Below are 15,811 nucleotides of genomic sequence, written 5' to 3' on the forward strand. Positions count from 1 at the left end.
GTAAGAACTTTCAATATGTTTTAGAGATTCAAAAAAATCAGGTGTTTCTTATTGCTCCGGTCAGATTTTGATGGAGGTGGTTTTAAAATGAGACAGGACATCATGAGCGGAAGCATCAGCACAGAAAGGCAGGCTGCAGGGCATCTGATAAAAGGAAGCCCAGAGATGCCAGGGACTGTCTACCTGACTTCCGAGATATCAGCCTGCTCGTACCTCTGCTGTGGTACACCTGATGGTCATGGAGACTGTTCAGGTTCTCAAATGCTGGCTGGAGGCAGCCAGACCTGTGCCCTTTCCTCCTTATCCAGAGTTGTGTGATGCTCGCTGATCTCCCTTGCCCTGATGAGGGCTCTGCAGGGGGTGTGAGGTCCCAGGACCCTAGGTGGTCACTTGGGGAGGATTGGACGCAGGAAAAGTAGCCGACTTAATTCATTTTAAAATTTAGATATTGGCAGAAAAAGAGCATTTTAACCCGGTGTCATAATGAGAGAGAATGTTGAATTCCAATCTGCTAAGGGCGTGTAAACCTCTAGAGTTCACGCCTCCCTCTGATTACAATGAAAACTGGACAAAAATCAACTACATATGGACTCTGAGAAGTACAAACAGGTAGATTGTGGAGAATGTCGAAGCCTGCAGAAGGAACCCTCTCAGGGTGGTTTTCCTGTTTTCTTCTCTCCTGGATTTCTCCCTGGAGCCAGCTTTCATCATGCAGTGGCATGGTGGCATAGATAGACAGTACTCCAGTAGCAACCCTATCTTTTGGCCCAGAGGAGTCAGAGAGAGTAGCACCTGCAGGCCAGGGAGTGTGGGGGAATCCCAAAGAGAGAGCCAGAGAAGCCCCCCAGTTCTGTTCATGAACTTGCACTAGCCTGAGCCTACTTTCAGAACAACGCCATCTGGGGACAGACTCAAACCAGCGCAGCAAAGGCCCAGAGGACTGACTGATGACTCACTGAGGTGAGAACCATCCATACAGGTCTCTGACTAACTCTTGAATGATGTATATGCTAGGCAGGCATGAAGCAAGATGGCAAGGCTTAGAGAACTCAACTGAGATTTGAACCATCTGCACAAGCATGTGGCTGACTATTGGATGATACACATGTGGACCAGACGCAAATGATCACAGGAAATATGAATTTGAACCACTTCCCTTAGAAAGTGCGACAGAAATTGTGGTCGGAAGCTAATTAGCTTATAAGTAAAAAAAATCAATAATCTCCAGAAGATTAAAACAGAATCCAGAGTTTATGTATTTTAACATTGACAGTATCCAGGAGACAGTACCAAAGGACTCAGTGTACAATGAATAAGAAAATACGTTATAAATTTCCAAGGGAAAATGACAGTCATCAGATACCAAACCTGAGAGGACCCAGATATTGCAATGACCAAAGAATTTAAAGTAGCTTTCGTAACTATGATCAATGAGGTACAGAAAATGCACTTGAAATGAATGAAAGGATGAGAGTTCTAAGGGGAGAATAGGAATTATACCAGAAAATCTCATACAAAGGTTAGAAATTAAAACTACAACACCTTAAATAAAAAAGAGTTGCTCGATGAGTTCAGTAGTGGAATGACTATGACAGAGGGAAGAGTCAGTGAACTGAAATAGATCATGTAAATTATCCAATCTAAAGAACTTAGACAAATTTTTTTTTACATTGCTAGAGTTCATAAAGCTGTGGAACAAGACCAAAAATTGGAGTTTCACTGAAGAATAAGAAACTCGCTCAAAACCGCACAACTACATGGAAACTGAACAACCTTCTCCTGAATGACTCCTGGGTAGATAATAAAATGAAGGCAGAAATCAAGAAGTTCTTTGAAACCAAAGAGAACAAAGAAAACCTCTGGGATGCAGCTAAAGCAGTAGTAAGAGGGAAATTTACGGCACCAAATGCCCAGATCAGAAAGCTAGAAAGATGTCAAATCAACACCCTAAGATCACAACTAAAAGAACTGGAGAACCAAGAGCAGACAAACCCCAAAGCTAGCAGAAGACAATAAACAACCAAGATCAGAGTGAAGCTGAAGGAGCTAGAGACACGAAAAACCCTTCAAATAATCAGTGAATCTAGGAGTTGGTTTTTTGAAAAAATCAATAGGATAGGTAGACCGCTAGCTAGACTAGTAAAGAAGAAAAGAGAGAAGAATCAAATAAAAAATGATAAAGGGGATATCACCACTGACCCCACAGAAATACCAACAACCATCAGAGAATACTATAAACATCTCTATGCAAATAAACTAGAAAATCTAGAAGAAATGGATAAATTCCTGTACACATACACCCTCCCAGGACTGAACCCAGAAGAAGTTGAATCCCTGAATAGACCAATAGCAAGTTCTGAAATTGAGGCAGTAATGAATATTTAACAGCCTACCCATAATAAAAAGCCCAGGATCAGAGGATTTACAGCTGATTTAGCTGGTACTATTTCTTCTAAAACAATTCCAAACAATTGAAAAGGAGGGACTTCTCCCTAACTAATTTTATGAGGCCAGCATCATCCGGATACCAAAACCTGGCAGAGATAACAACAAAAAAAGAAAACTTCAGGCCAGTATCCCTGATGAACATCGATGCAAAAATCCTCAATAAAATACAGGCAAATTGAATCCTGCAGCACATCAAAAAGCTTATCCACCATGATCAAGTCGGCTTCATCCTTGGGGTGAAAGGCTGGTTCAACATACGCAAATCAATAAACGTAATCCATCACATAAATAGAACTAAAGATTAAAACCACATGATTATCTCAATAGACACAAAAAAGGCCTTTGATAAAGTTCAACATCCTTTCATGTTAAAAGCTCTCAAAAAACTAGGTATTGAATAAACTAGATGTGATTCTTATCATAAAATAATAAGAATCATTTATGACAAACCCACAGCCAGTATGATACTGAAGGGGCAAAAGCTGGAAGCATTCCCATTGAAAACCGACATATGACAAGGATGCCATCTCTCACCACTCCTATTCAATATAGTATTGGAAGTTCTGGCCAAGGCAATCAGGCAAGAGAAAGAAATAAAGGGTATTCAAATAGGAAGAGAGGAAGTCAAACTGTCTCTCTTTGCAGATGACATGATCCTATATCTAGAACACCCCATCCTGTCAGTCCAAAAGCTTCTTAAGCTGATAAACAACTTCAGCAAAGTCTCAGGATACAAAAACAATGTGCAAAAATCGCAGGTATTCCTATACACCAACAATACACAAGCAGAGAGCGAAATCATGAATGAACTCCCATTCACAATTGCTACAAAGAGAATAAAATACCTAGGAATACAGCTAACAAGGGAAGTGAAGGACTTCTTTAAGGAGAACTACAAATCACTGCTCAAGGAAAACAGAGAGGACACAAAGAAATGGAAAAACATACCATGCTCATGGATACGAAGAAGAATCAATATTGTGAAAATGGCTATACTGCCCAAAGTAATTTATAGATTCAATGCTATTCCCATTAAATTACCATTGACATTCTTCACAGAATTGGAAAAAACTACTTTAAAATTAATATGGAACCAAAAATGAGCCCGTATAGCCAAGATAATCCTAAGCAAAAAGAACAAAGCTGGAGGCATCCTGCTGTCCAATTTCAAACTATACCCCGAGGCTTCAGTAATCAAAACAGCATGGTACTGGCACAAAAAGACACACAGACCAATGGAACAGAATAAAGATCTCAGAAATAAGACTGCACATCTATAACCATCTGATCTTCAGCAAACCTGACAAAAACAAGCAATGGGGATAGGATTCCCTATTTAATAAATGGTGCTTGGAAAACTGGCCAGCCACATGCAGAAAATTGAAACTGGACCTCTTCCTTATACCTTATACAAAAATTAATTCAAGACGGATTAAAGACTTAAATATAAAGCCCAGAATTATAAAAACCCTAGAAGAAAATCTAGGCAATATCATTCAGGACATAGACACAAACATAGATTTCATGACAAAAATGTCAAAAGCAATTACAACAAAAGCAAAAGTTGACAAATGGGATCTAATTAAACTAAAGAGCTTCTGCACAGCAAAAGAAACTATCATCAGCATGAACGGACAACCTACAGAATGGGAGAAAATTTTTGCACTCTATCCATCTGGCAAAGGTCTAATATCCAGAATCTATAAGGAACTTAAACAAATTTACAATAAGAAAACCAACAACCACATTAAAAAGTGGGCAAACGACATGAACAGACACTTCTCAAAAGAAGACATTCATGCAACCAACAAACTTAAGAAAAAAATCTCAACATCACTAATCATTAGAGAAATGCAAAGCAAAACCACAATGAGATCTCACATCAGTCAGAATGGCAATTATTAAAAAGTCAAGAAACAACAGACACTGTGGAGAAATAGAAACGCTTTTACTCTGTTGGTGTAAATGTAAAGTAGTTCAACAATTGTGGAAGACAGTGTGGTGATTCCTCAGAGACCTAGGGCCCAAAATACAATTTAACCCAGCAATCCCATTGCTGGGTATATACCCAAAGGAATATAAATCATTCTTCTCTAAAGATACATGCATGCATATGTTCACTGCAGCACTATTCACAATAGCAAAGACATGGAATCAACCCAAATGCCCTACGATGATAGCCTGGATAAAGACAATGTGGTACATATACACCATGGAATACTCTGCAGCCATGAAAAGAAGCAAGGTCATGTCCTTTGAAGGGACATGATGGAGCTGGAAGCCGTCATCTTCAGCAAGTTAGCACAGGAACAGAAAACCACACTCTGCATGTTCTCATTTTATAAGTGGGAGCTGAACAATGAGAACAATGGATAGAAAGAGGGGAACAACCCACACTGGATCCTGTCAAGGGGGAAAAGGGGGAGGGAGAACATCAGGATAAATAGCTAATGCATGTGGGGCTTAATGCCTAGGTGATGGGTTGATAGGTGCAGCAAACTACCATGGCAGACGTTTACCTATGTAATAAACCTGTACTTCCTGCACATTTGTCCTGGAACTTAAAATTAAATTTAAAAAATAATAAATATTTCCAAATATTAAAAACAATTGGAGCTTCAGAGAAGAGGAGCAAGAGATTAAGAGAAAAAGATATTTGAAGAGATAATGACAGGGAATTATCAATCTTGCAAAGGCACATTTACAATTTCATGAAATTCAGTGAAAACACAGGATGAAATAAAGGAAAACATGCCTGGACACATCATAATCATAGTGCTGAAAACTAAAAATAAGAAAAAAATCTTGAAAACAGTGAGAGAAGAGTGATACATTGCATACAAGGGACTAGGATTTGAATGACTGCAAATTTCTCATCAGAAATCCTGGAGGCAAGTAGATAGTGGAGCACCTTCTTTAAGTGCTGAAAGAAAAGAACTTTCAAGCCAGAATTCTGTATCTAGCATAATATTCAGGAATAAAGGAAAACAAGAGAGACATTCTCAGATGAAGAAAATGACTGGAATTCATTTCCAGCAGACTTGCTCTATAAGACATGTTAATGGAATTTCTCCAGGATGAAGCAAAATGATATTACAGAGAAATTAGATCTTTAGGGATGAAGAACAGCAGAAATGGTAAAAGTAGGTAAGTGTAAAAGATAACTTTTTTCCCTCTTAAGTTCTTCAAAATAGATTTGATGGTTGAAAGTATAAATTATAATATTGTCTGGTGGGAGTTTTACGTATATAGATGTAACATATACCATAAAGTGTAATATATACAATATATACCACAAGATGTAAACTATACTATAAGAGGAAATGGGAGAGGTAAAGTGACTTTTATCATTTCAAAGCTTGTACATTTTACTTGATGCAATAAAACTTTAGGCTGTAAAGAAGTTACATATCTATATTTTAATTCATGGAGTAAGTACTAAAAATAAAAATTATTAAGAATAATAATATTTAATACTTAATATTATTAATTATTATTAAAAGCCAACTGATGAAAATAAAATAGTATTCAAGTAACCCAAAAGAAAGCAAGAAAATGGGCACAGAAATGAATAAAAAAAGAAGAGACAAACAGAAAATAAATGATAATTTTTTTGACCTGAATACAACTATATCAATAATTATGTTAACTGCAAACATTCCCAGTAAGAGGAAAATATTGAGAAAGCAGATAAGGAAGTAAGGCTGTAGTAAATGCTGCTCATAAGAGACATACTTTACCCTTGATCTTAGTTGAAAGGCTGAGCAATGATATAAGACATACTTTTCAATTAAGTATAGAGATATGTTGAAAGTAAATGAATGGAAAAATACATGGCATGCAAATAATAAGCATAAAAGGCCAAAGTGGCATAGGGTAAACTTCAATACACATAATATAATTGGACATAATGAGGGACATTTAATAATAAATGAGACAGATTATAAGGAAGATATAACAATTATGAATGTCCCTGGTAAATACTCAAGATGCAATTGATTCACTAAAGTAAAACAAAATAGACAATTCCAGAATCATAGAAGAAGATTTTATCACTGTTCAGAAATTGATAGAACACCTAGACCAAAAAAAAAAAATCAGGAAAGCCATAGAAGCTATGAATAACATTATCAACCACCTTGATTCAATTGACATTTGTAGAACACTATATCCAACAACCACAGAATTCAGTCTTTTCATGTATACATGGTCCATTCACCAATATTATAATATTACATCATAAGGATTACGTACTATGACCACAACAAATTTAAGTTAGAAATCAATAGCAGCCTGGGAAAACCTCAATGTCTGGAAAGTCAAAAATACACTTCTTGTTAAGTCATGAGTCAAAAATGAAATCACAAGGGAATAAGATAGTATTACAAAGTAAAATGTTGTTGAAAATATATAAAAAATTTTTGAGTGCAGCTAAAGTTAGCTTAGAGGGAAACTTGTAGATGAAATACAACAGAAAATAAGAAAGATCTAAAATCAGCTATCTAATGTTCTACTTTAAGAAGCTGGAATGGAAAGTAAAACTAAAATACATAGGAAGAAGAAACATTATAATAACAGTAAGATCAGAATCAACAAAGTAGGAAACAGACAATGCAGAAAAAAAACCCCACTAAACTAAAAAGCTGGTTCTTTGAAAAGAAACAATTGAACACACATCACCAGTATCGTCAAGAAATGAGAGGTGACCAACACAAACCCTACAGGGATTAAAAAACAATAAGATAATCTGTAACAAATTTATACCAACAAATTCAACAACTTACATGAAATGGAATAGTTCCTTAAAAACTACAATTTACCAAAATGGACTCACATTTTAATAGAAAATCTGAATAGAATTATATCAATAAAGCAGCTGAATTAGTAATTAAAATTATTTACACAAGGAAAAGTCCAAACACAAATGGCTTCCCTGTTTAATCTTCTCGAACATTGAGTAAGAAATAATACCAACCCTATAAATCTCTTTCAGAAAATAATGGAGGTGGGGGACAGTTCCCCACTTATTTTGTAGGTCTAGTATTACCCTGGTATTAAGACAAAGGTATTATGTGAAAAGAAAATTACAGATCAACATCTCCCACTCACATAGATCAAGCAAGATATCAAATCAAATGCTATGGTATATAAAATAGTACAGCATAATCAAAAAACGTTTATTCCAGAAATCCAAGGTTGATTTAACATTCAATAACTAGTATAATTTTCCATATTAACAGAATGCAGGAGAAAAACCATATGATCGTTTCAATAGATGCAGAAAGAGCATTTGAGAGCAAACCATGAATTCTCAAATTGATGAAAGGCGTTTTTGAAAAACCTGGAGCCAACCTTATACTTCACGGTGAAAAACTTAATTGTTTTTCCATGAGATTGGCAGCAAGGCAGTCACCTTTTCCATTCAACAGACAATGTACTGAAGAACCTACTTCTTGTAACATGACAATATAAAGAAATAAATGGCAGAAAAATGAAAATGAGAGAAGTAAAACTGTTCTTGTTTACAGGCTATGTGATTGTTTATGTAGAAAATCTCAGGTAGTCTACAAAAAATCCAGTACTACCAGAGCTAATATATAAATTTAGCAAGGTCAGAAGATACAAGATCAGTATCAAAAATCAATATATTATCATATACTAGTGGCACATAATTGGAAAATATTTAAGAAACAATTGCATTTATAATGACACTAAAAGCCTTAAAAACCTAGGAATAAATCTTAAAAAAAAAAAAGTATGCTCAAGATTCCTAGAACAAAAATTACTGAGATATTTTGAAAAGAAATTTTTGAAAAAGATCTAAAGACCTAATGAAGAGATACAGTCTGTCCATAGATCCGAAGACTCAGTGTTGCTTAGTGTGCAGTTCTTCCCACATTGACTTACAGATTTAAGCACAATTCTAATAAAAATTGAACTAGGTTTTTCTGCAGAGAATGACAAGCTAATTATACAATTTGTGTAGACATTCAAGGGACTAAATTCAAATAACTAAAGCATTTTTTCCCCAAAAGGACAACTTTTGGAGCACTTACCTGATTTCTTGACTTACTACAAAGCTATAGTAATCAAGACTGTGGTACTGGCAAAAGATAGACATAGATTAATGGAACAGAATAGAGAGTACAGAAATAGACTCTGTATATGTGTTATGTGTTTTTTAAATATACAACTGATTTTAAACCATAGTGGCAAAGCAATTCATTTAGGAAAGAAAACATTTTTTCAACAAATGGTGCTGAATCAACTGGATATCTGTATAAAAGCAAAAATAATGCTAGAGTTGATTTGTAATTTTACTCCATTATCTGTTTATTGTAGTATCTTTATAGTGATGATCTCTTTTTTCATTGTTGTTTTTGGTGACTCTCTCTCTTTCCCATTTTCTACTTAAAATTGTAATTTTCTCTTCACTACTTTGGGTTCAATTTGTTGTTATTTTCTTAACTTACAAAGATGGATACTTAGCTTTTGATATTCATGCTTCGTATTTCCCATTGTGTATATTTGACTATAAATTTCCTTTTAGCTGCATCCCTCAAGTTTTCGTGTGCATTTTGATTATATTTACATTTTATTTATTCAAAATTATTTTAAATGTCTATTATGATTTATTACCTTAGTTTTCTTGATTAGCCAATTTTTGACTATTTAATTTGATTGAGAATTATTTAAAATTCTACTTCCCCTTTCCTGGCAGTTATATACTCACTCTTTTAGTGTTTTTGGTGGTTTAATGTCATCTGGAGATGACGGCCTTCATTCTTAACTCATCGAGGGCCCATGTTAATTGGTACTTTTACACTCCTTAACCCCTAATTTCTTTAAGCAAAGTTCCTCTTCTATATTCAGTATCTATGAATTCTCATCCATGCAGTTGTGGGTCTGGCTCAATCTCTTTTGGTTGTTTCTGCTCTCATTCATGCTGCTTGTCTTCTGTGTCCCTGGAGATCCAAGACTATAATCTCATCATTTCATCTTGTTCTGTGGGATTCCTGAGGGCCTGCAGGCGGGATGCTTTCCTCCAGAAACTGCTGTGTCTGCCTCTGCTGGATGCCAGGGAATAATTTTGGTGCATTTCAAGGATCTTAGCTCAGTATGAGAAATCTTAGTGGAGCCTACAACCTCACAAGCATTCACACCTCCTCTGACTTCAGGGCTTGATCAGCCTCGAGCTTCACGCAGTTCCATTCTGTGCCACTCAAGTCTTGCAGCTCTTAGACAGCTGCAGGAAACATTTTCATGGGGAGAGATTCCTTGGAATACATTGTCTTGCTAATCTGGAATGTGTTAAAAGTGTGTTTTATCTAGGGTCCATTTGTTTGGCTGAAGAAGGGACTCTTAGACCTCCTAGTTTATCATTTTGAAAGAAGTGGTAGCAATGATTTATGGTATTGGCTTATTTCAGTGGGACAAGGATATCAGGTCATTGCTGAATCAGCATTTCTGTGACAGACTAATGATGTTTCACATCCTGACTTATGCTACACGATCATCTTTTCACTGTATAAGCTGATGAAGGAGACAAGTAATGGGTATAATCTTCAACTGTACATAAACTTTGCATACTGTAAAATACACATTGTATACCTACAGTGTTAGGCTTGATAGACAGGGATGTGCTAGATAATTACTTCATTTTGTAAAAGAGTGTATTTGTAGTTTCTTCATATTTTGACTTTTTTTAAAAAAAATTAAGAGATCAGTTATTTTGAGCTGAGTTATTAGGTGCAATATTCAAGTTTTTTGAAGATTTTACTTTATTTTGTCTTCTTACACTACATAACTCGGACCATGATATTTAGGATACTTATATGACACTAAATATGTAAATATAAATGTCTATAGGTACACATCAAGTTGTGCACACCATACTGTGTGTGTGTGTGAGGCATATACACATAGGACCATCCCTATTTGGCATTTGGCAGAACATTTTAATCTGGTTTAGGCCTCTGATTTTTCTTTCAACTGATGATGTCAAACAAAGCAAAAGGTATAGCTACATTCAACATTTTTTCAGTTTTAAAGTTTCATTTAAAAAAATTTGGATTATGATACATTTTTCATTCTTTAACAGTGGGTGATTTTACCCCCCAGGGAACATTGGTTCTTAACGGGGTGATTTTACTCCCCCAGAGAGAGGACAGTGGCTGTGTCTGGAGACATCTTTGGCCGTCACGCTGGTGGTGGTGAGGTGCCACTGGCATCGAGTGTGGCCAGGCCAGGGCTGCTGTGCAGCATCTTACAATGCATGGGCCAGCCCCAGAGCAGAGAACGATCTGGCTCTAAATTAGCAGGGCCAGAGTGAGAAACCCTGCTCTGAAGTGATTCTCCTTATAAAAGCAAACTTGATGGAGAATTGTGATTAAAGACCCAACATTTGGGCTCCATGGCTTTTAAATGAAGGTCAGCTACCAGCTTACATGCAGATTGAGATTCTTTTTTTTTTTTTTTTTTTTTTGTCGCGGGGGTCTCGCCCTGTCGCCCAGGCGTGGGCGGATTTCAGCTCACTGCAAGCTCCGCCTCCCGGGTTTACGCCATTCTCCTGCCTCAGCCTCCCGAGTAGCTGGGACTACAGGCGCCCGCCACCTCGCCCGGCTAGTTTTTTGTATTTTTTAGTAGAGACGGGGTTTCACCGTGTTAGCCAGGATGGTCTCGATCTCCCGACCTCGTGATCCGCCCGTCTCGGCCTCCCAAAGTGCTGGGATTACAGGCTTGAGCCACCGCGCCTGGCCAGATTGAGATTCTTAAGCTTACTTTAAACAAGGACAAGCTGGCCATGCACAGTGGCTCACGCCTGTCATCTCAGTACTTTGGGAGGCCGAGGCAGGCAGATCACCTGAGGTCAGGAGTTTAAGATCAGCCTGGCCAACATGGCGAAACCCCATCTCTACTAAAAATATAAAAATAAGCCAGGTGTGGTGGTGGGCGCCTGTAATCCCAGCTACTCGGGAGGCCGAGGCAGGAGAATCGCTTGAACCCAGAAGGTGGAGGTTGCAGTGAACCGAGATCACGCCACTGCACTCCAGCCTGAGCAATAGAGCAAAACTGTCTCAAAAACAAAAACAAAAAAATTTAAAAAATTTAAAAAAAAAGCACAGACAAGCTGCTAGTTCCAATATTTGCAGTCTTTCAGCATGATCGAATCACGGTGAAAAGGCCACACCCACAGAGCTGCTGGGCAACTGAGCCACCGGTACGTGTTGCCTTCCGATGACCTCCCACGGTGGCTCGGTCGCCAGCCTCTGGGCGTCCCTGCGCGGGACCTTGGCAGCCTGGGCAGAAGGCTCCTGCGCCTCATCTTCTCTCTTCTGCTCTTTCCGGCCTTTCCCTGGGTCCAGGTTTCTGAATCTGCCTCGTACTGTGGAAATAGTTACATGTGCCAGTTAAATAGACTTTTCCTTCTTTTCTTTGAAGATTATAAAAACTGCATTAAAAAATTCTTTTAAAACTCTGTGATGTTTAACTTTAAAAAGAAATTGGAAATGCTGCTTACTTGAAAGACCTGTATGGAATGGTATTTTATTATGTGCGATTGAACGGTATCTTTACACAGGTCTTAAAGAGAGTCTTCCATTCGGATTTAAATTTAACATGGACATTAACTCAGATCAATGAGGGATTTCTGCCACTGTTGTTGGACTTTTTCTCCGTGACTCTTCATTGTGCATATATGATAGTAAATTATTTATAGACTGTGTATTTGAGTCTGATCTTTTATAAGAAGCAGGAGTCTGGGCCTACCTTATGTTCACGTCTTTTCAAGACTTTTTTTTAATCTTGCATATATTTTCTGTTTTAAACTGATTCTCATCACACATCCTTTCTTCTAGGCGTTGGCACATCTCCACTTAATAGAATATGTTGGAGAACAAACTGCTTTGCTAATAAAGGTAAAATAAATGCCATAATAGAAGGTACTCCAGCCACTGTTCTTTGATTTTGTGAAAAAAAAAAAATTCTGGTAAGAACAGGTCACATTAATTATGTAAAAAGGCACAGCAGGGAACCTGTTCTATCCTGTGCAGCCCAGAGATGAAGGGAGACTTTTTCCAAAGAATATATAATTACAGATGCTTGCTATTTTGCTTTTAACTTTATTTAAAGCCTGTCTGAGAAGGAGCGGGATCGACGCCAGCCTCAGTAAGTGAGTGCTGCAGGCACCCCAGCCTCAGTGGTCTGCCAGGCCATCGGGTCAGTGTGACCAGTGTGCGCAGCCACCACATGTGGACGAGGGGCAGGGTCACTCTGCCTCCCCATCTAGGGGCTGGCAGGCCTGGGCATGGCTGGGCGTTGCTGGTAGAAACCCAGCGGAGGCTCCTGGTGTGTGTGGGGCCCTGGCTTGCACACCTGTGTCTGCCTTGGTCTTGTGATGGGTAAGAAGAAGGACTGACACCCTCGGGCCCCTCTGAGTCTCCCGGCTGGTGGGATCTGACCCAAAGTGCATGTGATGGAACACTGCAGCTTCTGTTGTCCTCCTTCCAGATGGTCCCAGAGGAGCAGCGCCTCACGGCCGCCATCGTCCTGGTGGTGTGGGTCTCAGCCCTGGCGTCGTCCCTGATTGACAACATCCCATTCACCGCTACCATGGTGAGTTGCATGTCTCCATGTTGAGGGCTCAGCTTCAGCCTGGACATAGCCTGGGGCTCACCCTCCCTCCCTAAGGCAGCAGAGGATGAAGCCTGCTCCTTTGCTGCACTCACAGGTGTAGGGGACAAAAGTGAGCAGAGCCCGGGGCAGCTGGGCGGGGAGCGCCGAGAGCCCAGACTGCAGGCGGGGAGCCGAGGCTCTGCAGCCGCTGTGGACGGCACGTCCTGGGGTGACTGGTGGTCTTGGGGTCAACGCCACTGAGAGCTGCCACCCCTCCCAGAAAACGCTGTCTTGTCTTGTCTGTCTGCCTGCCTTCCTTCCTTCCTTCCTTCCTTCCTTCCTTCCTTCCTGCCTGCCTGCCTGCCTTCTTTTCTTTTCTCTTTTCTTTTTCTTTTCTTTCTTTCTCTCTCCTCCCTCCCTCCCTCCCTCCCTCCCTCCCTTCCTTCCTTCCTTTGAAAATTGTGAGACATCAAAAGACAGAGACTTCCATCTTCATTTGCTGCGGATGCAGAAGCTATTCTAACCAGCCCGTGTGTCTCCTAGTGCTTGGCCTGGGCAAGATCTCTCGTTCTCTGTGTGGTCTTGAGCCCCAGCCGGGCCTGGAAGTGCACGTCGTAGACCTTTAGTTGGGCAGATGAGCCTGTTTCTGGTGTGACTTCTGCCGGCATCGATTGCTTGGCTCAGGGCAGGAACTGGTGACCCAGGTGTGGGAAAGTAAAGGTAGGCCTAGGGGCTTGCACACAAGTCGCTGGGGTCCTCTCACAAACTCCTGAGGTCGTCCCAGGTGTGCAGGGAACAGGCCAGAAGCATGGTGAGCACTCCCCATGGCAGGACACAGGACAGGGGAGAGCCCTCTGTTCTTCTGACTCTGAGGGCCTCCCCGCTCCCCGCAGGGAACAGCCTGTGGGATCCCAAGACATCCCACCACCCTGTATCGTGTTCTGAACAAGGGCACCCCCGGACTGGAGCAGCAGGCCTGGCTGTGTGGGGAAAAGGGCAGGCCGGGCTCGTGCAGCACTGACCGTAGGCAGACCTGGGAACCTGCCTCCCTCGCTTGCAGCCTGGAATTTAGTTTCTGCCTAGGTTGACCCTCTAGTTGCCTGGCTGTTGTTCTCCTTCCAAGGTCTGGGTGTGGTAATCCTGAACGAACTCGGTGGCTGTTGTTATTTTTTGGTGAAGTTCCACATTAGAGAAGTCTTGCGGCTGTGGTCAAATGTCCCAGCTGTGGCCCAGCCGGCTCCACCTCTCCCGGCGCCCCAGGCAGGCGGACGCCTTCTGACAGGGCTACCCTTACCCGTCCTCAGCTGCGGCTTGTGCGTTCATCCTGTTCTCCAGGGAAACACAGTTTGCAGAGAGTCCGTACTGTCCCAGCCAGCGAGGCCACAGACGCGGCCCGAGCACAGGACCCCGACACAGCCTCCATCAATACTTGCTTCTGGCCCCGCGCTCACAGCTCAACCCCACCTTCCGGGGAGCTCTGAGGTTTGGACCCAGATCCTTTCTGGACTGAATTTGAAGAGCCCTAACATTGGTGATTTAGGTTGTTCCTTTTTCTAAGAATAGGACACTTTCACAGTTTTGTTCCATGAATTTTAGTGACTACTTAAAATTTACCTTAAAAAAATGGAATCAGAGACAATAGTAAGACAAATATCCACATGTTTACCACCCGAAGTGAGAAGGTATCAACATTTTATCCTCTTTGCCTTGGAATTTCTTGTTTGTTTTATTAAGAAATACAACATTGCAGATAAACAGGCATCTGTCTGTTCTCCCCCTGGAGCCTCAGGACCGTCTCTGCCCTCATGAGTGTGGGTCCCACCTGTCTCTGCAGTGGCCGCTGTGGGGGTGCTGAGGGCAGGATGCTGACTCCTGTGTGTCCACAGGGGTGGAAGCCACGTACAACGTGACCACAGCAGCCACAGGGTGCAGAGGTGGACACGCAGCTCTTCAGAGCCCATGTGTCTCCCCTGAGTGACTGTGCCACGCCAGCATGAGGCATCTGCAGTGGCCACATCATGGGAGGGACATGGGGAGCCACTGGGGTTTGCTGCCTCAGGCTGGAAGTGGCACACGGCGACGGTCACAGTCCTTGGGTGGGAAGGGGACGCGTGGCCCTTCCCTGGAGCAGGGATCTGCAAAATGGGTGGGCATCGAGGTCTCTCCACTTTCCCTCACTCCCTTCTCCTCTCCTTTCCTTTGAGTGTTTTTTTACCACTTTTTTTTAAAGCTGTATTGAAGTCACTGACAAAAATCTGCACCTATTGAATGTGTAAGTTTTCATGAATTTGGACATATGTGTATACCTGTGATACTGTCACCACAATCGAGGTACCGAACGCGTGCATCATCTCCATACATGTGCTTATGTGTATGTATGTGTGCTTCATGGTAAACTTAACACCCATCTGCCTTCTTAATACACTTTGAAGTACATAATACCATATTAACGCTAGGCACTGTGTCATACCACGGTCTCCGGAACGTACCCGGCTGGGATAACTGAAACTTGACCCATTGAGCAGCCTCTGCCCATCCCCCTCCCTCCACCCTCGACAGCCACCATTCTACTCTCTGCTTCCACGAGCATGACGATTTTAGAGTCCGCACACCATGGAATCAGGCGGATTGCTCCTTCTGTGACTCGCTTATCTCACATAGCATAATGCCCTCTGCGTTCATCCATGTTGTCACAAATAGCAGGATTTTCTGCCCTTTTAAGCCCAAATCACCTTTCATTGCATGTATA

The 15,811-nt window shown here is 40.9% G+C and overlaps 1 protein-coding gene across 1 annotated transcript in view; it reads left to right on the forward strand.

Annotated features, from left to right (window-relative positions):
* Positions 1-15,811, forward strand: part of OCA2 (OCA2 melanosomal transmembrane protein) — a 346,597-nt gene that overhangs the window by 219,402 nt on the left and 111,384 nt on the right. The window contains exons 20-21 of the mRNA XM_003900679.3: positions 12,306-12,365; positions 12,958-13,062. Coding sequence (XP_003900728.2) covers positions 12,306-12,365; positions 12,958-13,062 — 165 coding nt within the window. The remainder of the gene's footprint in view (positions 1-12,305; positions 12,366-12,957; positions 13,063-15,811) is intronic.

The sequence above is a fragment of the Papio anubis genome, chromosome 7 (assembly GCF_008728515.1).
Source record: "Papio anubis isolate 15944 chromosome 7, Panubis1.0, whole genome shotgun sequence".
NCBI lineage: Eukaryota > Metazoa > Chordata > Mammalia > Primates > Cercopithecidae > Papio > Papio anubis.